The sequence below is a fragment of the Citrus clementina genome, unplaced genomic scaffold, assembly GCF_000493195.1.
Source record: "Citrus clementina cultivar Clemenules unplaced genomic scaffold, Citrus_clementina_v1.0 scaffold_9, whole genome shotgun sequence".
NCBI classification, from domain to species: Eukaryota; Viridiplantae; Streptophyta; class Magnoliopsida; order Sapindales; family Rutaceae; genus Citrus; species Citrus x clementina.
Genome location: NW_006261964.1, coordinates 13,629,639 through 13,652,878, shown reverse-complemented (window position 1 = coordinate 13,652,878; position 23,240 = coordinate 13,629,639). Strand labels below are relative to the sequence as shown.

At 33.1% G+C, this 23,240-nt stretch overlaps 1 protein-coding gene and 1 non-coding gene across 2 annotated transcripts; one reads left to right on the top strand and one right to left on the bottom strand.

Annotated features, from left to right (window-relative positions):
- Positions 1-1,981: 1,981 nt before the first annotated feature.
- Positions 1,982-2,088, bottom strand: LOC112095553. The gene has a single exon (XR_002903932.1). It is a non-coding gene; the product is annotated as a small nucleolar RNA R71 (small nucleolar RNA).
- A 2,431-nt stretch (positions 2,089-4,519) lies between these two features.
- Positions 4,520-4,984, top strand: LOC112099271. The gene has a single exon (XM_024186541.1). It carries the CDS (start codon positions 4,520-4,522, stop codon positions 4,982-4,984), a length of 465 nt encoding a protein of 154 aa, XP_024042309.1.
- The last annotated feature ends 18,256 nt before the right edge of the window (positions 4,985-23,240 follow it).

Below are 23,240 nucleotides of genomic sequence, written 5' to 3'. Positions count from 1 at the left end.
ATAGGTAATTGGAAACCTGAATTTTATGTAAAGGATATTGTTGCAATGGATTTATAAAAAGGACAAACATATATGGCTACAGAAGACTTGAAGCAAGGCTGGAACAGTACAGATGCTATAGATATTGTTGTAGCAATCCTCGAGTATTGACAGAAAAATCCAGACTGGATATTCAAAATATTGCAATCTACAATTTCCTAATCTGAAGATTCACACCTTAAAGTTTCCAATTACCCTAATTTGTGATTATAAAAGGAGGTGTACATGAAAAGAAAAGAGAGGAGGGTCGTCAATCAAGATTAAAACAGAAAAGAAATAGCAAAGTAGCAGAATTACCGATTAAGATTCAAGGTTGCACTAGTATAAGAAATTGCAGAACCGATTGGAATTCATTCATTCTTTCTTATTCTTTTCTTGTTTATTTGTTATTCATTGATCATGAATATGTATTTGAAGGCTAGAACCTAGTTATTTATTTACCTTTCACAAATTATGAACTAAATTTATTTGTGGTTGAGTGTTAAACTAGCTTGATGGTTAATTGACTAATATAGATATTGCTGAATGTTTGTTATAGCATTTTACTTTGATAGTATTTATTTAAAGTCATTATTTCGGCTGACCACCCATTTAATGGTACAAGCTAGGAAAGAGCCACAGAAGGGCCTATCCCAATAGAACATATCAGAGTAATACTCGGTCTTGGATTGAGTTTGACTTGAGTCCTAAAAGGGCCATGCTTAATCTAAGATTAGTGATGAACTAGATATAGCGATTTACCTTGTAGGGTAAAGAGAACTTAAACGTGTAATGTTATATCTTATGTAGTTATAACAACTGGTCATTCTTAGATTGCATAAAGATATAAGACATCTAACATGCTACCATTGAGGATAAAAACAGTATTTGCCCAGTGCTATAGCAGATGCTGCAGCAACTGAACTTAACATGAATAAAACAGTCAACACCATCAAGAATCACTCAACCACTTAATTCCTATTGGTTTAACCTTTTTGTTTAATGTGCAAATTCTATTAATTGCATTTTTAATTATTGTGATTTTTTTTACTAAGTTACTTGGTCATATTAGTTATATTGATTTAATTCAGAACATAGATTGCACTATTGAAATTGTTGTAGTAAGTATGATAGCATCAATTCCTGTAGAAACGATCTTGAATACTCATCATTTTATTACTTGTTGTGTACACTTGCACATTGACACCATAACAATTGAAGTAAAATCAAAAACAAGTTTTTGGTGCCGTTGTCGGGGATTGATTGTTTATTTTTGAGTTGTGAAATCAATTTTGACAGTGCTACTCTTTGATTTAATTTTGAATTCTTCACTTTGTTAACGAATCACTCTTACATGTGCAGATACAAACCTGATGAATTCCAATTTGATCCAGAGATTGAAAGAACTACAGAGAGATTAAGAAGAGAGCAAAGAAGTACAAAAGTTGTTGTAGCAATGGATGATTTGCAAAACTTAGGAAACTTAGACCCTCACGGACCAATACAACTTGTCAATGGTCAAAAAGATTAGAACGGGCAAATTAATCAGAGACCACTAGGGAATAACAATATTATCTACATGGCAGATGAGAGAGACAGACCCATTAAAGATTATGTTGTGTTGACTCCTCAAGTTATACATCCTGGCATAGTCAGACCTAAGGTGGAAGCTACCAATTTTGAACTCAAACCAGTGATGTTTCAGATGTTGCAAACAGTGGGGCAATTTAATGGATTGCCATTAAAAGATTCTCATCTCCACCTTAAGTTGTTTTTGTAAGTAAGTGATGCTTTTAAAATTGTTGGAGCATCACATGATGCATTGAGACTAAGACTCTTTCCTCACTCCTTAAGAGATCGAGCAAGAGCATGGTTGAACTCTTTACAACCAGACTCCATCACAATATGGAATGACTTGGCTAATAAGTTTATGATGAAGTACTTCCCACCAACCAAAAATGCAAAGTTGAGGAATGAGATCATTTATTTTCATCAACTAGAAGATGAAAGGTTGTATGATACTTGGGAAAGATTTAAGGAATTGCTCAGGAGATGTCCTCATCATGGCATTACTTGCTGCATACCTTAGAAACCTCTATAATGGGTTAAACCCAAGCAGTAAATTGATGGTCGATACTTCAACAAATGGGGCTTTATTATCTAAATTTACAATGAAGCTTATGAAATTTTGGAGAGAATTGCTAATAATAACTATCAATGGCCATCAACTAGACAAACTACAGCAAAAGGAGCAGCAAAGATATACAATATGGATGCATTTATATCATTATCAGCCCAAGTAATATCATTGACTAATATGGTGAAAGCTATAACCACTGCTCTAGCAACTGTCAATCAAGTTGCTGAGATTTCCTATATGTACTGTGGAGAGGGGCATTTATTTGATGATTGCTCAGGGAATCCGGCATCAGTAAATTATGTGGGCAACTTTAATAGACAGAACTAGAACAATTCATATTCCAATGCCTACAACCTTGGATGGAAGCAGCACCCAAACTTTTCATAGAGCAGAACCAGCATGCTGCAGCATCCAGTGGACAGAACAGACCTACTCAGCCACCTGGTTTTCATCAGCAGAATCAAGGGTAAAGAAACACTAGCAATGATCAATTTAGCTCCTTGGAAACACTGATTAAAGAATACATTGTGAAGAGTAAAGTAGTTGTTCAAAGTCGGGCTGTATTATTGAGAAATTTGGAAAATCAATTTGGACAGCTTGCTACAGCATTAAATAACATACCTCAGGGGAATTTACCCAGCAACACAAAAGATCCAAGAAGAGAGGTTAAGGAACATTGCAAGGTGATCAATTTAAGGTCTGGGAAGGGTGTTGACATCCTTATTGGTAAGCCAAGAAAAAAGATGGAACTTATGTTGTGCAAATTTTAATGTACTCGCAAGCGCACGAATCTATTGTAGTATAGACTAATGGTGATGAGTGTCGATCCCACGAGGAGGTGGATTTTAATTGTGTAGAATTAATTTTGTAAATGGGTGATTAGATTTGTGGTGGAAATGATTTGGGATATGCTAAAACTTAAATTAAAATAGCGAGAATAAATTCTAAAATTGGAATTGAAATGGCGAGAATAAATTGAAGAGAATTCTATTAAAATGACGTACTTGGGTATCTGGATCCGTATCAACATGCATCATGGGCTAAATAATCCTTATTAATGCCAATTAAATCATGAGGGGGGAATCCACACCTCATGAACCACGCTCTAATCAATATGGTGCTAAGGGCTTATCGTGCCAAATAATAATAACCTTGTACTAGAGGGCCGGTGAAACCAAGGCGGTACTAGACAAGATTAGTATTATTTGTCGACGAGAAGTCAAAACATCCACAAAAACTAGAGGGGAAGAGAAAATAAATTTACCAAATTAAGCCCATGACACATGTTGAGACTTCACCTTCAACCCAAGCTTGAAAGAAAATTAGCCACTCATAATTGAACTAGGGGCAAAATGGAAATTTATTAAAATACGAAGAAAATACAAGATGGAGAAGGAATTACAGAAAATGGATCCCAAAAATGGATTCAGAGATATCAAATTAGGGGGGAGAGGCCCCCTTTTTATAGATACATGGAGTAAATCATGGCCATTGGATTAAAAACAGTTTGGACGCTCAGGATTGCGCCACGTCATTAGTCAATAGTCCACAGTTTGACCACGCGGATGAACAGTAACACGGTTTGACCCGACTTTGAACAGTAACGCGGTTTGACTCGGATGAACAGTAACGCAGTTTGGTTGAAAATAATCCTGTGTGATGCATCCACCGTATGCGAGATTTTTCGTCCACTGATATGCTGCCACGTCACCATCAACAGTATATAAGAATTTTAGTCCAACAGGATCGTGACACCTCATCAGTCAATGCCACATCATCGGTCCGTCTATGTGAACAGTGTCCTGAAAGTAACGTATACAGTACCGTACACGTGAATAGTACCGTACATGTGAACAGTGCCATTTTTCCTTTTATGCTCCTCCTAAGGTTTTCGACCGTCCTGAGTTCAAAAGTGATGTCCGTTTTGCCATCTGATTTCTCGTTTATTGTGAAATGACTATGATGCCCCTAAAATACATAAAATACTTAATTAAAATAAAACATATTTAATTAAATCACAAGAAGGTTAAATACATAAAAGTAAGGGTTGTTAGTAAGACTTGAAATGTAAAATGATGGTTTTCTCCTTTATAAATATACATTTTCTAACACTCAACAACTTATATCATCTCAAGAGGAATTTCAAGTTGAAAAAGAGTTGCAGTAACCCAGTTATCAAAATACTAGTGAAAGTAGTCAGGCTACAACAATCACATGAAGAAATCACTCAGTACTTGTTGAAGTAAAAGCTGTAACACCAGCAGTAACAACCCAGAGAGACAAGATAAGTAATTCAACAAATTCTTGGAAGTGTTGAAGCAATTGCATATCAACATTCCCTTTGTGGAAGCTTTAGAACAAATGCCCAATTATGTGAAATTCTTGAAGGATATTTTGGCAAGAAAGAGAAGGCTTGGAGAATTTGAAAATGTTGCTTTAACACAAGAATGCAGCTATATGCTTCAGAATAAGATTCCTCAAAAATTGAAAGATCCAAGAAGCTTCACAATACCATGTTTTATTGGAATTAGGTACAATGGTAGAGCACTTTGTGACTTAAGAGCAAGTATTAATCTCATGCCCTTATCTGTATTTAAGCAATTGGGAGTTGGTGAATACAGACCAACAATAGTCACTTTACAACTTGTTGACAGATCTCATGCATACCCTGAGGAAAAGATTGAAGATGTCTTAGTAAAGGCAAACAAATTCATTTTTCCAGTGGATTTTATTGTATTAGATTTTGAAACAGACAAGGATGTACCAATTATACTTGGTAGACCTTTCCTAGCAATAGAGAAGACATTAACTGATGTGCAGAAATGAGAGTTAACCATAAGGGTGAATGACCAACAAGTCACCTTCAATGTGTTGGAAGTTATGAAGAATCCTGATGGGGTTGAAGACTGTAATTTTCTGAGTGTTGTAGACTCTATTGCAACAGAAAGAATAGACAACTACTGCAGCAAAGAAGAAATCAGAGCTGCTACTTTTGACTTGAAGAAGAGGATGTTGCAGCAACCGAGATATAACATGGTTAGGAGAAAAGCAATCTGTAAGACATGACAGGCGCTTTGAATCTCTAGATCTTTCAAATAGAGAAGTAAAACCAACAATTTCATCTATTGAATCACCTCCTATTTTAGAATTGAAACTCTTACCGTCACACTTGAAATATTTTTATCTTGGCAAAAATAATACACTTCCTGTAATCATTTCATCTTCTTTAAATGCAGATAAAAAAAGGAGTTTGGTAGAAGTGCTGGTGAAATGTAAAAAGGCAATTGGATGGACTATGGCAGATATTAAGGGAATTAGCCCATCCATATGCATGCACAAGATTCTAGTAGATGATTGTTACAGCAATTCAGTAGAGCAACAGAGGAGACTAAACTCTATCATAAAGGAAGTTGTGAAAAAAGAGATCATCAAGTGGCTGGATGTTGGGATCATATATTCGATATTTGACAGTTCTTGGGTGAGCCCAGTACATGTGTTCCAAATAAAGGTGGAGTAATTGTTGTGGCAAATGAGAAAAATGAACTTATTCCCACAAGATCAGTAACAGGATAGAGAGTCTATATGCATTATAGGAAACTTAACAAAGCCACAAGGAATGATCACTTCTCACTTCTATTTATAGATCAGATACTGGACAGACTTACTGAAAAACATTACTACTGCTTCTTATATGGGTATTCAAGGTACAACTAGATTGCTATAGCACCAGAGGACCAGGAGAAAACCACATTCATTGCCCTTACAGAACTTTTGCTTTCAGAAGAATGCCATTTGGTCTATGTAATGCTCCAACAACCTTCCAGATGTGTATGATGTCCATTTTTTCAAATATAGTTGAGCAGTCATTGGAAGTTTTCATGGATGATTTCTCAGTATTTGGGGAAGCATATGAAGATTGTTTGCATAACCTAGAAGATGTACTTAAAAGGTGTGAGGAGACCAACTTGGTACTCAATTGGGAAAAATGCCACTTTATGGTACACGAATGTATAGTTTTAGGTCATAGAGTGTCCAAGAATGGAATGGAAGAGGACAAGGCAAAGATAGATGTGATAGATAAACTGCCGCCTCCAACTTCAGTCAAGGGTATTATAAGTTTCTTTGGACATGCTGAGTTCTATAGAAGGTTCATCAAAGATTTTTCCAAAATAGCTAAACCTTTATGTATGCTGCTGGAGCATGACAGGCCTTTTACTTTTGATGAAGATTGCGTTAAGGCTTTTAGTGAGTTAAAGAAAGCTCTAGTAACAACACCAGTTGTTATAGCACCAGATTAGGGTCTACATTTTGCACTGATGTGTGATGCTAGTGACCATTCTGTTAGAGCAGTGCTAGGGTAGAGAAAGAACAAGATTTTTCACTCCATTTACTATGCCAACAAAACTCTTGCTACTACTTAGATAAACTACACAATACTGAAAAAGAGTTGCTAACAGTGGTGTTTGTCTTTGATAAATTCATAGCCTACTTGGTGGGCACCAAAGTGATAGTTTACACTAACCATGCAGCAATAAAATATGATTTCAAATAAGGATGCCAAACCAAGATTGATCAGATGGATCCTATTGTTACAAGAGTTTAATTTGGAGATCAATAATAGGAAAGGAATTGAAAATCAAGTAGCAGATCATCTCTCAAGGCTTAAAGCAGATGCCAACACATTGACCAAATAAGACATCACTAAAACATTCCCTGACGAGCAACTGTTGATGCTACAACATGCATAGAAGCTGCAGCAAACTGGACTCCCATGGTATGCAAACTTTGCTAATTACTTGCTGAGTGGGTTATTACCACCTGATTTGAATTATCAATAGAAGAATAAATTTTTTCATGATATTAGAAGCTACCAGTGGGATGATTCATATTTATATAAGCTATACTCAGACCATGTGATCCGAAGATGTGTACCTGATGAAGAAATCCCACATATATTGCACTCATGTCATGCTGCATCATATGAGGGACATTTCGGAGGCCATAGAACAGCTGTCAAAGTTCTACAATCAGGTTATTACTGGCCCTCTATTTTTAAAGATACTTATGAGTTTGCTAAATGTTGTGACAGGTGCCAAAAAAACAAAAAACATATCTCAAAGACATGAAATGCAATTAACAAATATTTTGGAGGTAGAGATCTTTTATGTATGGGCGATAGACTTCATGGGCCCATTCCCACCATCTTTTGGGAACTTATATATTCTAATTGTTGTGGACTATGTGTCTAAATAGGTGGAGGTTGCAGCAATGCCAACAATTGATGCCAAAGCAGTGGTGAATTTTCTTCAAAAAAATATCTTTTAGCGGTTTGGAACTTTAAGAGCAATCATTAGTGATGAAGGTACTCACTTTTGCAATAAGATCTTTACTGCAGCATTGTCTAAGTATGGAACTAAAAATAAGATTGCTACAACATATCACCCACAATTCAATGGTCAACCAGAAGTGTCCAATAGGGAGATTAAATTTTTTTTATAGAAAGTAGTGAAACCCACTAGAAATGACTGATCATTGCATTTGCATGACTCTTTATAGGCCTACAGAACAGCATACAAGACACCAATTAGCATGTCTCCATACATAATCATCTATGGAAAAGCTTGTCACCTACCCCTTGAGTTAGAACATAAAGCATATTGGGCATTAAAGTAATTAAACCTGGATATACATGCCGCAGCAGAATAGAGGAAGCTTCAACTTTGTGAACTTGATGAACTAAGGTGGGTCTCCTATGAAAATGCAAGGATCTACAAGGAAAAAAACAAAACAATGGCATGACAAGCACATTCAACAAAAGAGCTTAAATCCAGGCCAACTCAAGATTAAAGTTATTTTCGGGTAAATTGAAATCTAGGTGGTCAGGACCTTTCAAGCTAGTTAAAATCCATCATCATGGGGTTGTGGACCTTTTAGATGAAAGAACAGGCTAAGAATTCAAGGTTAATGATCACATAGTAAAACATTATATGGATTCTGTTGTAGACCACTCAAAGGAGGATATGGTCCTCAAAGATACAACATTGTGAGGAATCAATGAAGGTCAGGCTGAAGGACCAAAAATCAAGCGCTGTTTAGGAGGCAACCCAACAATTAAGAAAGTTATCTGGATTTGTTTTTTCTTTTCTTTAGACTTAAGTTATCCTATTTTTCTTTATAATTTTCGTCAATTTCTTTATTTTATTAACTAATTTCCTTTTATGTCCATTTTTAAAAAAAATGAAGAGTAGTTAGAGGAGATGGGATGCCCATGCTGATTACTGCAGTATTACACTTAACAAGATAGACAGGAACCAAACCGATACTCGTACAACTCCTTGTAGCAACTGCACCTTTATTCTCTTGCAAGTACCTTCAACTTGCTCCAACAATGCCTAAATACAAGGTTAGAGCACAACGTCTTAAGGACCCTTCCTGCTTCTAGGGTTACAAGGCAGAAGAACAATTTGAAGAATTTATAGAGCCAAGAAAAATTTTGGAAGAAAAAGGCTTCCAATGTCTACCAAAGCCCTTGGGAATTGTTCAAACCATCCAAGCTGCTGTAGCAAGACGGGGATGGGTAGACTTTTGCCAATATCTGAGAGACCCTGTGGTGACCATAGTGAAGGAATTCTATGCCAACATGCTGGGCTAGGAACAGAAAACAATTTGGCTAAGAAACTCCCTTGTCCCTTTAGACCCACGAGTCATTAAGGCTTTTTATAACCTTCCCTCTGACGTGGAGTGTGAGTATTCCAAGCTGATTGCAAACATGACTGATAAAACATGGAATAACGTACTCAAAACCCTTACTGTAAAAAGGACATCATGGGCTAACGAGGAAGGTCGTGTGATCAATATAATTGATCTTAAACATGTTGCTAAAGTGTGGGTCAAATTTTTAAAATCTAGATTGATGCCCACTACAGACATCACCACTGTATCACAAGAACGATTGGTGCTTTTATATGTCATTGTTCGGGGGATACTAATTGATATGGGAGTTATAATTGAAAGGGAAATTAGGGAGTGTGCCATGAAACAACATAAAACAGCAGCCCTCTTGTTTCTATCTCTTATTACTATCTTATGCTTAGTATCTGGGGTGAGGGCTACTGTTCAAGATGAGCACATTAAGAATGCAGGAGCTTTGAATGCTCAAAAAATCGAATGAATTACTAGAGAAACTGCTGCAGCACTATCAGAACCAGTTGCTGTAACAAGTACAAGAAGAGCTATTGGGGTGGAGAGAAGACTGCAAGAACTAAGTGACAACATTACCCAGTGTGTTACTGCACAACAACGAGAGAATAACAAATTCTGGGCATATTTAATGCATTTAGAGAACCATTTGCCTCAGTTTGCTATGTTCATGAAAAACCAACACCTAGATTTGCCAGACCCTTTGTTGCAGCAGTTCAACTTTGGAGACCCAGCAGCAGAGAGTGAGAAAGCTGCAATAGAACTAGATAGTAAAATTAAGCCAGACGAGGAAGACCAGCTAGCTCCAATAGAAGTAGAGGGTCCTCGGTTACAAGCCCACAGTTCCATAGAAAAAGAGGAAGAAGGGGATTCAGGGGATGACAAAGTTGAGTTATCCAAGATCACACCCCCTCCCCCCGGACAAGACGAAAGTGCACCATTGGAGATAAGGATGAAGATGAAGTCGAGGAGGAACCACCAGTCCAAGTCCCATCTCGTAAGGGCAAAGAGAAAGTCGAAAGTGAAGGGGACTCCGAGGATGTTTCAGCAGATATCGGTGTAGAGTTAGACGCAGCTGCTGAAAGAGTCACTCAGACATTGGCAGCAAAAAAGCGTCTCTTGGATATCATTACTGAAATAACTGCTGAGGAAACTACTGCAGTAAAATCTGCCTCAGCTGCAACTACCAAGACAACCAGCAAACGCAGAGGAGCTACCTTTGGAGGTGCTGCAGCACCAAAAGAACCAGAGCCCAAATGCACAAGATCCACTTAGTCCACCCCTGCTGCCATTGCTAGTACTCCCTCAACTAGTCCAACACCACGCCAGAGGAAATAGAAGTCTGCAGCCACACCTCAAGATTCCCCTAAAGACCGTTTGAGGAGTGCCATGAAAAAGAAGTGAATCTTACGCTACAGCAAAATAAACCACATCAGGGGAGTTCCCTTTACTAGCTTAATTTACTTTCTTTCCTTTCCAGAACTTTTCTTTCAGTTTAATGCTTTTTACCATCATCTGCATATGTAGTTTAATTGTTTTTGTATGTATGTGAGGGCACAACACCCTTCAAGTTTGAGGGGGAGTTGTGCTAACTTATTGTATTTTGTTTAGAGTGTTATGTAGCTCTGTTACCTAATTGTGAGTGGATCTAATAAAAACCCAATGAGGATAACTTGAGTGTTAATTTTAAAGTACCAAGTAAAACAGTTCATGGACAAAGGCTGAATTTTGTCATTACACATAAGCTTTGAGTAAGTCCTATGAGAATGCTGTAACAAAACCAGAGAACACAAAAAGGGCAAACAAATCTCAAGTTTGGGAGGGGGGGAGAAAAGAAAAAAATATGTGTGCTTGTTGTTAAATAATTGCTACTCCTATGGCTTAAGTTGTTGAGTAACCATGGCTGAGTATGTACTCCATATGCAACTTGAGTCCAAAAGCAACAAGAGTTATGAGCATTACTGTAGTAATTGCAAATAAAAAAAATAAAATCCTTTTAGAGATAGTCCTATGTCTAAGATGTGGAAATAGTCAGGTTTATTCATGAGCCCTATGTTTAACCTTGAACTAAAAGATGTCTATAGATATAAACATATTATACATATTGCTGCAGCAACTCGGATTTGTGCATTAATTAAATAATTGGGTGTCATTATTACAAGTGATTGATATTCACATGAAAAATCAATGGTACACTAAAGAGAGATTTTTGACAGATTGACATGTTTGCTAAATAGCACAATTTAAGTTGGCCTGTAATTGTTGCCCCCTAGATGTAAATCTATTAGTGTTCTACCTCTGAATTTTATGCAATATCTGTGAAATGCTATAGCATTTCAGGAATCTGATTAAAGTAGCACACACACACTCTAGACAGAATGAGGCCTAAGCCTAAAACTTGAACTGCTATGGAAAATTTTGCATGATTAAGAGTGTGATCTGAGGGTTGAAGAATCCTTACAAATTCGATGACAAAGCTAAGTTGCTTGTTGTATGATTATGTGATTGTAGTGTTAATGTTGTTGTCATTACTTGAGGACAAGTAATGGTTTAAGTTTGAGGTGTGATAACTCGATGAAATGAGAGTTATCATAAGACTTTTAGGCTTAAATCAAGACTACTTAGAGAGTAATTGATGTGCTTTTAGTACATTTTGATGTTGGTTTGCATTAGCATTTATCTTAGTTTAAGTTTGATGAAGTTTGTGTGATTTTGAATAATTGTATGCCTAAAACATGTGTTTAATTATAGGTAATTGGAAACCTGAATTTTATGGAAAGGATGTTGTTGCAATGGATTTATAAAAAGGACAAATGAACATGGCTACAGAAGACTTGAAGCAAGGCTAGAACAATGCAGATGTTGTAACTATTGCTGTAGCAACCATTGTTGTAGCAATCCTCGAGTATTGACAGAAAAATCTGGGCAGGATATTCAGAATATTGCGATCTGTAGTTTTCTAATATGAAGCTTCACACCTTAAAGTTTCCAATTACCCTAATTTGCGATTATAAAAAGAGGCGTACATGAAAAAAAAAGAGAGGGGGGCCGTCAATCAAGATTAAAACAGAAAAGAAACAGCAAAGTAGCAGAATTCCCGATTAAGATTCAAGGCTGCACCAGTATAAGAAATTGCAGAATCGATTAGAATTCGTTCTTTCTCATTCTTTTCTTGTTTATTTGTTATTCATTGATCATGAATATGTATTCAATGGCTAGAACCTCGTTATTTATTTACCTTTCACAAATTATGAACTAAATTTATTTGTGGTTAAGTGTTAAATTAGTTTGATGGTTAATTGACTAATATGGATGTTGCTGCATTTTTCGGTTAACCACTCATTCAATGGTACAAGCCAGGAAAGAGCCACAAAAGGGCCTATCCTAGTAAAACATATTAGAGCAATACTCGGCCTTGGATTGAGTTTCCTGAATTGAGTTTAACTTGAGTCCTAAAAGGGTCATGCTTAATCTAAGATTAGTGATGAACTAGATATAGCGATTCACCTTGTAGGGTAAAGAGAACCTAAATGTGTAATGTTATATCTAATGTAGGTATAACAACTGATCATTGTTAGATTGCATAAAGATATAAGACATCCAACATGCTACCACTAAGGATAAAAATAGTATCTGCCCAGTGCTGTAGCAGATGTTGTAGCAACTGAACTTAACATAAATAAAACAGTCAACACCATCAAGAGAATTTAATCACTCAACCACTCAATTCATATTAGTTTAACCTTTTTGTTTAACGTGCAAATTCTATTCATTACATTTTTAATTATTGTGATTTTATTTTGCTAAGTTGGTCATATTAGTTGTATTGATTTAATTTAGAACATATATGGCACTACTGAAATTGCTGTAGCAAGTCTGATAGCATCAATTGCGGTTGAGACGTTTTTGAATACTCATCATTTTATTACTTGTTGTGTACACTTGCACATTGACACCATAGCTATTGAAGTAAAATCAGCAACACTTACCATCTCTTCTTTGTCCTAAAACAACACCAACAGCAAAATCGCTTGCATCACACATTAATTCAAAAGGCAAAGACCAATCAGGAGATTTTATAATAGGTCCATATGTTAAAAGATAAATTATTTTCTCAAAAGATTTTTGGCAATCATCAGTACGTTCAAATGGTTCATCTTTTAAAAAGAGGTTACAAAGTAGTCTAGATATGACACTAAAATTTTTTATAAACCTCTTATTAAATCCTGCATGTGCTAAAAATGATCGCACATCTCTAGCTATTTTTGGTTGTGGCAATTTAGATATGACTTCTAGTTTTGCTTTGTCAACTTCAATTTTTTTAACAGATACAACATGACCTAAAACAATTCTGGAAGTAACCATGTATTGACATTTTTCCCAATTCAACATGAGTTCTTTTTCAACACATCTTTTTAAAACTTTCTCCAAATTATCAAGGCAATCATCAAAAGAATTCCCAAACATAGTCAAATCATCCATAAAGACCTCTAAACAATGTTCAACCATATCATAAAATATGTTTAGCATACATCTTTGAAATGTTGCAGGAGTAGTATAAAGCCCAAATGGCATTCTTTTAAATGCAAATATTCCAAAGGGACATGTAAATGTGGTATTTTCTTAGTCTTCAAGTGCTATAGGAATTTGATAATAACTTGAATATCCATATAAAAAGTAGTAGTAGGGATGTCCAGCTACTCTTTCTAAGATTTGGTCAAGAAATGGTAATGGAAAATGATCTTTTCTAGTGGCTTCATTTAACTTTCTATAATTAATGCACATGCGCTAACTAGATGTAATTCGTGTTGGAATTAATTCACTTTTTTCATTTTTAACAACAGCGATTCTAGATTTTTTAGCCACTACCTGTGTAGGACTTACCCAGTTACTATAAAAAAATGGTAGATAATTCCCACTTCAAGCAATTTAAAGATTTCTGTTTCAACTACCTCTTCCATATGTGGGTTTAATTTTCTTTGAGGTTGTTGACATTGAAATACTATCTAAGCAACCTAAGAGGAGGGGTGAATTGGGTTATCAAAACTTATGCAAAATAAACCACACAACAATTTAAATCTATTGCCTTAATAAGAACAAAAACAATAAATTTAATTAAGCAAGATAATAAAAGAGTAAGAGAAGAGAAATCAAACACGCGATTTTTACGTGGTTCGGCTAACCGTGCCTACGTCCACGCCTCCAAAATCACCGGACTTGAGGATTCCACTAAGCAAGCCTCCAAGGCTTCAATCACTCTTACAATTGACTTCCAAGGTGTTAATAACCTTTACAACAGGAGATTATTCCCAATCTCTTAATCCAAGTGTATCCCAACACTTTACAATCTCTCAATTTGATTTTCAAAAGATTACACAATAAATCTCTCTTACACAATATGTTTGATTACAAACGAAATTCTAAAGTGTGACTAGATGAGATGTATAAAAGAATTTAAAGCTCAAGGAAAGTTGTATGCTCAATAATTTGATCAATGAAAACGTTGTGATCCACCCTTATTTGAATTTAATTGAGTTTATTTATAGTTGGAGCTGAAAACTAGCCGTTATTGACTTTTTGCTCGAAGTCGGATCGCCGTTAACTCGAAGTCAGATCGTTGTTTTGACTGGTCCAAGTTACCATTGGGCAGAATTTTAAATTGTCGGATCGTCGTTTTCAAGATGTCGGTCACCGTTAGTGTCCAGAGGCTACTCTTCAATCTGTTCGATGTCGGCTAGCCGTTATCAAGATGTTGGTTAGCCGTTGCTACAGTGACTACTACAGTGAACTATTTTATAAAATTATAATTTGGCCTCAAAAATTTATAAAATTATACTATGACCCAAAACTACAGTGAACTATTTTATAAAATTATAGTTTGGCCTCAAAACTTTATAAAATTATACTATGACCCAAACCTTTATAAAACTTATCAAATAAGTCCATTTTCAGAATTTGAAGCAATATTTGCTAATTTCAAGGATCTCAAAACTTTTTCAATTTTAAATCATTAACATGTAATAACTAAGATCATGAAATCACTTTTCATTGAATATAAAACCTTTATAATTTGATAATATATATAAAAAATAATTTGAGCTTTTAAAACAATCATTCTTAATTTTGTTTTAGTATTTTCTTCTAAATTAATTCTAAGTGTGTAAATTAAGGGATTAATGCCTTTAATACCATTTAAAGTCCATCCAATTGCATTTTTTTTATACTTTTTAAGAATAGTTAGTAGGTTACCTTCTTGATCGCTTGTTAGAGTAGTAGAAGAAATCACAATAGGATAAGTTTATTCTTCTCCAGGAAAAGCATACTTCAATCCATTAGGCAAAGGTTTCAATTCCAGTTTAGGTGCTTCTTGTTGTTCTGTCTTCTCAATAATTCCAAACTCCTTAAATTTTGGCTCTTCATCATAATTTTGTAAAGTCTATATAGAATCAAGCAACAAATTTATATTAAAAATATCAAGTTTAAGTTACTTATTTGACTTAATTAAATTAACTAAACAAATATTAAAAAGTTTAGAAAAATCCCTTTTTTGAATTTTTTCCTCTATACAAGGTTCAAGCAATTCCTTTTGTTCATTAGTATCATCTTCATTCTCATTTTCTTCATTAGGTTGCCTGCACATGTTGAAAACATTCAATTCCAGAGTCATATTTTCAAAGTATAAATTCATTAAACACTTCTTACAATTAATCAAAATATTAGTAGTTGCTAAAAATGGACAACCTAAAATTATAAGAATTGATTTATAATTATTCACAATAGGTTCAATTTCTAAGACAATAAAATCCACATGGTATATGAATTTATCAACTTGTACTAAAACATCTTCCATTATTCCTTTTGGTACTTTAACTGATCTATCAGTAAGCAAAAGTGTAGTTGAAGATGATTTTAACTCGCCAAGATCAAGTTAAAGATCAATTGAATATGGAAGCAAACTAACACTAGCACTAAGATCTAGTAAAGCATGCTCAATTCTGTGATCACCAATAATACAGAATGGTATTTACCTGTTCGGCCATGAAAGCACTCTTTCTTGACTTCAATTTCCTCTTAATATTGCACAAGTCCTTTAAAAATTTGGCATATGAAAGTACATGCTTTATTACATCTAATAGAGGAATGTTAACTTTAACTTGCTTAAAGATTTCATAAATTTCAAAAGAGTTGTTTGATTTATTTGGTTTATTCAATGCATGCAGAAATGGTGGTTCAGGTAGAACACTAGTTATTTCTTTGCTAGGTGAGTGCAAAAGCAATTGTAGCAAGAGTATCTTTCAAATCAGAAAAATTTTGTGCATTTTGATTATTGATAACATCTTGCTTTCTGATGAATGAATGCATTTGTCTTCTAGATTTTTCCATGGTGGTGGAACATATTGTGCATAAGGCTGAGCATTTTGAAAATTTTATGGAGGTGGTGCTTGTGAAGATTGTGCATTATTATTATTCCTCCAACTAAAATTTAGATTATTTCTACAACTAAAATTATAAGTTTGGGAATATGGGTTTGACTTATTGAAAGTGTTAATGACATTAGCTTGATCATGTAGACATTCTTTAAGTGCAGGCAGAGTGGGACAATCTTGAGTGAAATGATCATTAGAACTACAAATATTACATGCAATTTCTTGAACAAATTTTACTTAATCACTCTTTTTATGCTCCAAAGCTTTAACCTTCCTAACTAGGGATGTAAATTTTCCTTGTAAATCAAGATCTTCCCTAAGGTTATGGATTTCTAGACTTGATGGAGATGGTTGTGGTTTATTTATCATTTCAAAAGTTCCAACAATATCCCAATGTTGTGCATTTTCAGCTAATTGGTCAAGGTAATCTAATGCATCTTCAGGATTTTTATCTCTAAATTCACCATTACACATCATTTCAACAACTTGTCTACTTTAGGGTATCAAGCCCTCGTAGAAATAAGTGACCAATTGCCAAGTTTCAAAACCATGGTGTGGATATACGTTAAGCAATTCTTTAAACCTATCCCAACATTGGTATAATATTTCTCCTTTTTTTTTTAGTTAAAGAAGTGATTTGTCTTTTAAAAGAATTGGTTTTATGAGGTGGAAATAATTTTTTTCAAAAACTGTTCTTGCATGTTATTCTAAGTTTTTATTGATCCAAATCTAAGGTTTTGTAGCCAAATTTTAACTTTATCTTTTAATAAAAAAGGAAAAAGCTTTAATCTAATTATGCTTATATTACAATTTTGGTTTGTGTATGTATTACAAATTTCTTTAAAATCTCTTAGATGTAAGTATGGATTTTCATATTCTAAATCATGAAATGTTGGTAAAAGTTGGATAATATCTTATTTGAAGTTGAATCGAGATGCTTTTGGAGGAAATACTATATACGACTGTGCTTTGGTTCTGGTTGGATTCATGTAGTCTCTCAAAGTTCTTGGTTGATTCTGATCACATGCATTATGTTGAGAATGATTGTCTTCCTAATACATTTGAGGATTAGTTCGCCCAAAAAGTTATCATCTTTGATCTCGTCTGACTTGATTTAAAAGTGTTTAATTTACTCTAAAGTATAAGAGTGTCTAATTATACTATTTCTCGGTGAGTCCGAGGTCGATCCATAGAGAAATGATTTAATTTGTTTATTTAAGTTTATATAAAAAAATGAAAATAAATTTAAAAATATGTGGAGAAAAACTATGAAATTGAATTACTTATGGTTATGGATCCACTCCTAGTAATAAATATAATTTAATAAATTCTTTTTTATTTTCATTTTATTGAACAAAATATTAATTGTATAAATTACAATTATTTTCCCATTAATTTTATTATGGATTAAGTACTTAATATGGCAAAACTTAATTTTTCTACAATAAGTCAAAATACCATTTTACCATACTTTATACTAAGATATTAAAAATTCATTTTGTCAAACTCCCATATTTGTCTACAATAAATCAAAATTTCAAAATATAAAACATGGATAAAATTAAATAAAAAATAATTTAATTTATATAATTAAAAATAGAATTTGATTAAATCATATTTTTCTACTAAGAGCTTCACATCACCCTAACTATTAGTATTTAGCTAAACATGTTTAAAATAAAAGGAATTATTAAAATTTAAAAAATCATAATAAAAAATATTTGAAAATTGAAAATAAAACTAATTTTATTTATAGAAAATATATTACAAAGAGAGATGAGAAGAAGAAATTGAGGGGAGAGAAGAGAAGGAAATGTGTGGAGAGGTGTGATCCCCCCACTCCATTTATACTAATACATGATTAATCTACACCACACAATTAAATAAAACTAATTACATCTTAGTCATATATTTGTCCTACTAACAAAACATAAACCTAACTTAATCTACTCAAGCACATCTAACACATTCCACTAACAATTATCATACCTAATATGATAAAAACTTATAATTTCACAGTTACCACATTTACTGTCGTAAAAACTTATAATTTTACAACAAAAGTCTCGGATCCTCCTCGGCGATGACCTAATTTTTCGGGCCTTCGGAATCTAAATTTGACATTCGTACATTTGTTTGGAGCCTCAAATTGCGTGAAATTATTATTTTTACTTAATAAACACATAAAAATACACAAAATCAAATATTTAAAAAAATTATTAGAAATTCTTAATATGTTACATAATTAAAAATATAAATTATAATATAAGCACAAAATAATATTTTTACCCTCTAACAAACATACAATTTTTAACACTAATCGCACCCCCAACCAGCTTATTGTTAGCACCTACCAATTAAAGCGTTATATTAAATTAAGATTTACTAAATTCACATGCAAGTTAATAGTTGTTCATCTATCCTCTAAACTACCAAATAAATAAACTCTCCTAAATTTTTCTAACTCTTTGTCGTTCACTCATTATGCAGAATATCATAAACTTTCTTTTGTGTTCAAGTAATTAACACAATACTTATGGGGTTTCATTAAAAGAAAACAACATTTTTATGCTAAAACTCATTAGAAATTATATTTTCAGGCAGTAGATTATTCAAATAATTGTTTAAAAAATTACATTTTTAACCCATGTAACAAGCTTTAGCCCAGTGACTCCAAGACCAGTTGGCCTTAGGGCACTAAGTGTTAAAACACCCATACGGACTTAATTATTCGGGTCTTTAATAAATAAGCAAACAATATATTTATAACCTATGTAGCGAGCTTTAGGCCAATGACTTCTAAACCAGTTGGCCTTAGGGAATTAGGTGTTGAAACACCCCAATGGACTTAATTACTCGGATTCTAGATATAACAAAATTAAACACATTTAATTTTTTTATTTTTTTTATTTTTTTGCAATATACCCTTTCCACACCTTTCCTTCTCTTCTTTCTCCTCAATTTCTTCTTAATTTCTTCTTTTCATCTCTCATTATAATATATTTTCAATAACTAAAATTAGTTTTATTTTCAAATTTTAAATATTTTTTATTATGATTTTTTTAATTTTAATAATTCATTTTATTTTAAACATGTTTAGTTAAATACTAATAGTTAGGGTGAGGTGAAACTTTTAGTAGAAAAATATGATTTAATCAAATTCTATTTTTAATTATATAAATTAAATTATTTTCTATTTAATTTTATCCATATTTTATATTTGAATTTTTGATTTATTGAAAATATATTTAGTAGAACAATAAAATAAAAAGATATTTACCGGTAGTGGTGATTGTGGCTCACATCTTCCTCTGGTTTTACGTCCAATAACGGTTTGAACGCTCTCTATGGGTCGAGGATAAGCTTCCCATTAAGTTTTCTTATAAACTGGCAAACAAGTTGTTTTTTAGTCAAATTCTCAAGACTAAATTGTGCACTTTCTTTTTGGAATAATCTATATAACCTATGTATCTCATATTGCACATGTCTACTTCGATGTGTCTCAAGAGATCGTAAGATATCATCCAATGATTCTTTACTCAGACCATCCTTAACGAATTTAATTTTATCTTCTCAATTATCAAAAATCATTCCTAAAGATTTACAAATTTCTCGTTTATAACTAAGTCTTACATAGTTATGACATTCTGAGCCAAGTCTTTTAGCTCTCCGTTTTTTAGCAAATGTGCTTTTACCAAAACCAGGCATGTAAGAAATAAATGGATCAGAAACTCACCAACTAATCGGACCTTTACTTTAATTCACCAACGAATACCAGGAGGAATTCTGTTGATCATTAACAAACACATTCTTTCACAACGAGCTTTGTAAATTTTTTTGAGTGCATTTTGAGGGAGAGAATGATAATGCTTATGCAATTTATGTTGTATTTCTTCCATGTTTGATTTTGGGATCTCAGTTATTGTGGGAAACTGAGGATACCGACTTAAGAAGTCACGGACTATCATTATCCGCCATTTATACGGGAAAATAAATCAAAACACACCAAAATGAAGAAAATCAAATCTACAAAATCAAATCAAACGTTAAAGCGAGCAACAAAAAGAAACACACAATGTAAAAAGGAAAATGAACTCACACTCGTGCTCTTATTGAATTAACCTCAAGCTCCAATTGAAATTCATATATACCACCCTCTATTTCTCTGAGTTGTCTTTCTATATCCTCAACGTAGAACACTAATGTTGGTGGTTGTAGTTTCCAAATTGGATGTGATTTATAACTTTGTATCAGTCCTCTCAAGTGAAATTTCACTCGCAAAAGGTTTTTAAGATGTCTAAGTAGAATCTTCTTTATTGAGGTGCTCATGATGTACAATGACGAACAAAACACAATTATCAAACACACTTAAGCAAGAAACATCATAACACGTATCATTCAAACGGTAAAGCAACAGTGAAAAGTTAAAACATTCATTAAAAGCTTAATCAAGATTTGGTGGGTCACTCAAATTTATTTCGGTGATTTCTTCATGTGATTGGTATTCCAAATATGATATTTAATCTTTGTCCATTAACTTTAAATGTGACACCGTTCTTTGCATTCTCAATTTATATGACCCCATATGGATATACATTTTTTACAACAAATGGGCCACTCCACTTTGACTTTAACCTTCCTGGAAACAAATGAAGATGAGAATTATAAAGCAACACTTTTTGACCAATCTCAAATGTTTTTCTGAAAATTCTTTTATCATAAAAAGCTTTTATTCTTGCCTTAATAATTCTTGAATTTTCATATGCATCATTCCTTAATTCCTCAAGTTTATTCAATTGCAATTTTCGCATATTACCAATATCATTCAAATTTGAATTAAAAACTTTAATAGCCCAAAATGATTTATGTTTAAGTTCAAAAAGTATGTGACAAGGTTTACCATAAACTAGTCGATAAGGTGACATTCCTAAAGATGTCTTAAATGCAGTATAGTAGGCCCAGAGTGCATTAGTCAGTTGAAGAGACCAATCTTTGCGGTTTGGGTTAATTGTCTTTTCTAAAATTTGTTTTATTTCTCTATTTGCTAATTCAACTTGACCATTTGTTTGAGGATAATAAGGGGTAGCAACTTTATATGTAATTCCATGTTTTTTCATTAAAGATTCAAATGACTTATTATAAAAATGCTTACCTCCATCACTGATAATGGCTCGAAGGATTCTAAATCGACTTAAATTTTTTTCTCTTAAAAATTTAACCACAGTTTTGCTATCATTATTTCGACAATAAATTGCTTCAATCCATTTTGAGATATGATCAACTGTCACTACAAGAAAACAGATAATAGATGACGGAAAATAACTGTCATAAAAGGGGGTGCATGACAGATAGTGTATCTGTCATCTATGTCACTGTCATTAATTTATAATAAAATATTTTCCGTCATGAATTCATGATGGTTTTTCATAGTCATATATCTGTCACACAATATTTTAATGTAAAAAAATAATTCAATTGAAATTTAAAATTTATTTAAATTTTTCACTTTTTTTTTTAATTTTTGGCAGGAAATTAAATTATCATTTGTAAATTCATTATTTGATTTTGACAGGAAATTATTTATGACAGAACGTATGACGGCTATTTTCCGTCATATAAAGTTTTGATTTTTTTAAAAAATTATATTATAATTATATTTGGTTGATGAATTCCTGTTTACAAATTTAATTAATTGATAAAACAAATATCATTAAAAAATAATTAATATTAATTAAAATCCATTCAATCTAACAAATTAATTTTAAAAGAAATTCAATTAGTCTCCAATGTGATCACCATTAATACATAATAAAACATTTCAAATTGAAAAAATGATCCCACAGTATAAAATAACAATTAAATTCCAATCAAACTCCAAGAAAAGCAATTAAAACTCCAACCACCAAGCTAAGGTATCCAACAAAACTTCCAAAAATTAATGCAAGTATTCCAACAACAAGCCTTCCAGCAAAACTCTCAGTTAAAATAGCATATTCCAACAGCCACACACCTAGCAATACTCTAACTCATAGGCAGCAACTGCCATCTTCCAACAACACTCTAATATCAGCCATACACCCAACCACATTCCAACCTAAATCCAACAGACAGGTTTATACAGAATCAATCAACCCAATTTATAAACTTAATAAAAGGCACATTGCATAATAGCATTCGCATATGAACTTTACATGCATAATCAAACATGAAATGTTGAAACAACATAATAGAAAAAAATGATTGGAATAAATACATGAACTGATACAAACTACAAGCATTATTTAAGAATATAGTAAATTAGAACAAAGCACTTCTTTATTTAAATTTTCTAAAATACGGATGTCCATATTTTCTGGATTGCTTGAATTCTACAGAGTTCCAAGTGCACACACCCAAAAGTTCACATTTTATGAAATGCAAATATCTTCACACAAGACTCACTCCAGATATTTATAATTGAAGTTAGAAATGGAGAATTTCACATGCAATGAATGGAGAATCATTATTCAAAAATGCAGATTTTCAATCCCTTAAAACAATAAATTAGATCTTTCATCAATTTAACCCAACAATACAACAGTAAATTAAAGGTTTTATTAATTTATCACCACATTAAATGTTAGTGCTTCAAACCCATTATTAAAAAATTATAGAGAAAACAAAGGAAACCAAACACGCTCTTTAACTTTCAGCTTTTTATCTCTACAACAATGTTTCTTTAACATGCTTAAGAAAACATGCAAAGAACCTCAAAGCTCAAATTTTAAAGTAAATAAATAAAAAGATAAACACATGTACCAAGCACATTTGCCTAAAAAGTAAAAACCTTTTTCTCTTTTGCCCTTTTTTTCATTACTCTCAAAGCTTCTAACTTCCAAACAAAGTTTTAAGTTTAATAAAAAAAACACAATAAAAGAAAGAAAAGAATATGAAGAAAAGGTAGAATAAGTTTAAAA

Coding starts and splice junctions, on each gene's coding strand:
- LOC112099271 (XM_024186541.1), top strand. CDS start 4,520: ATGCCCAATTATGTGAAATTCTTGAAGGATATTTTGGCAAGAAAGAGA.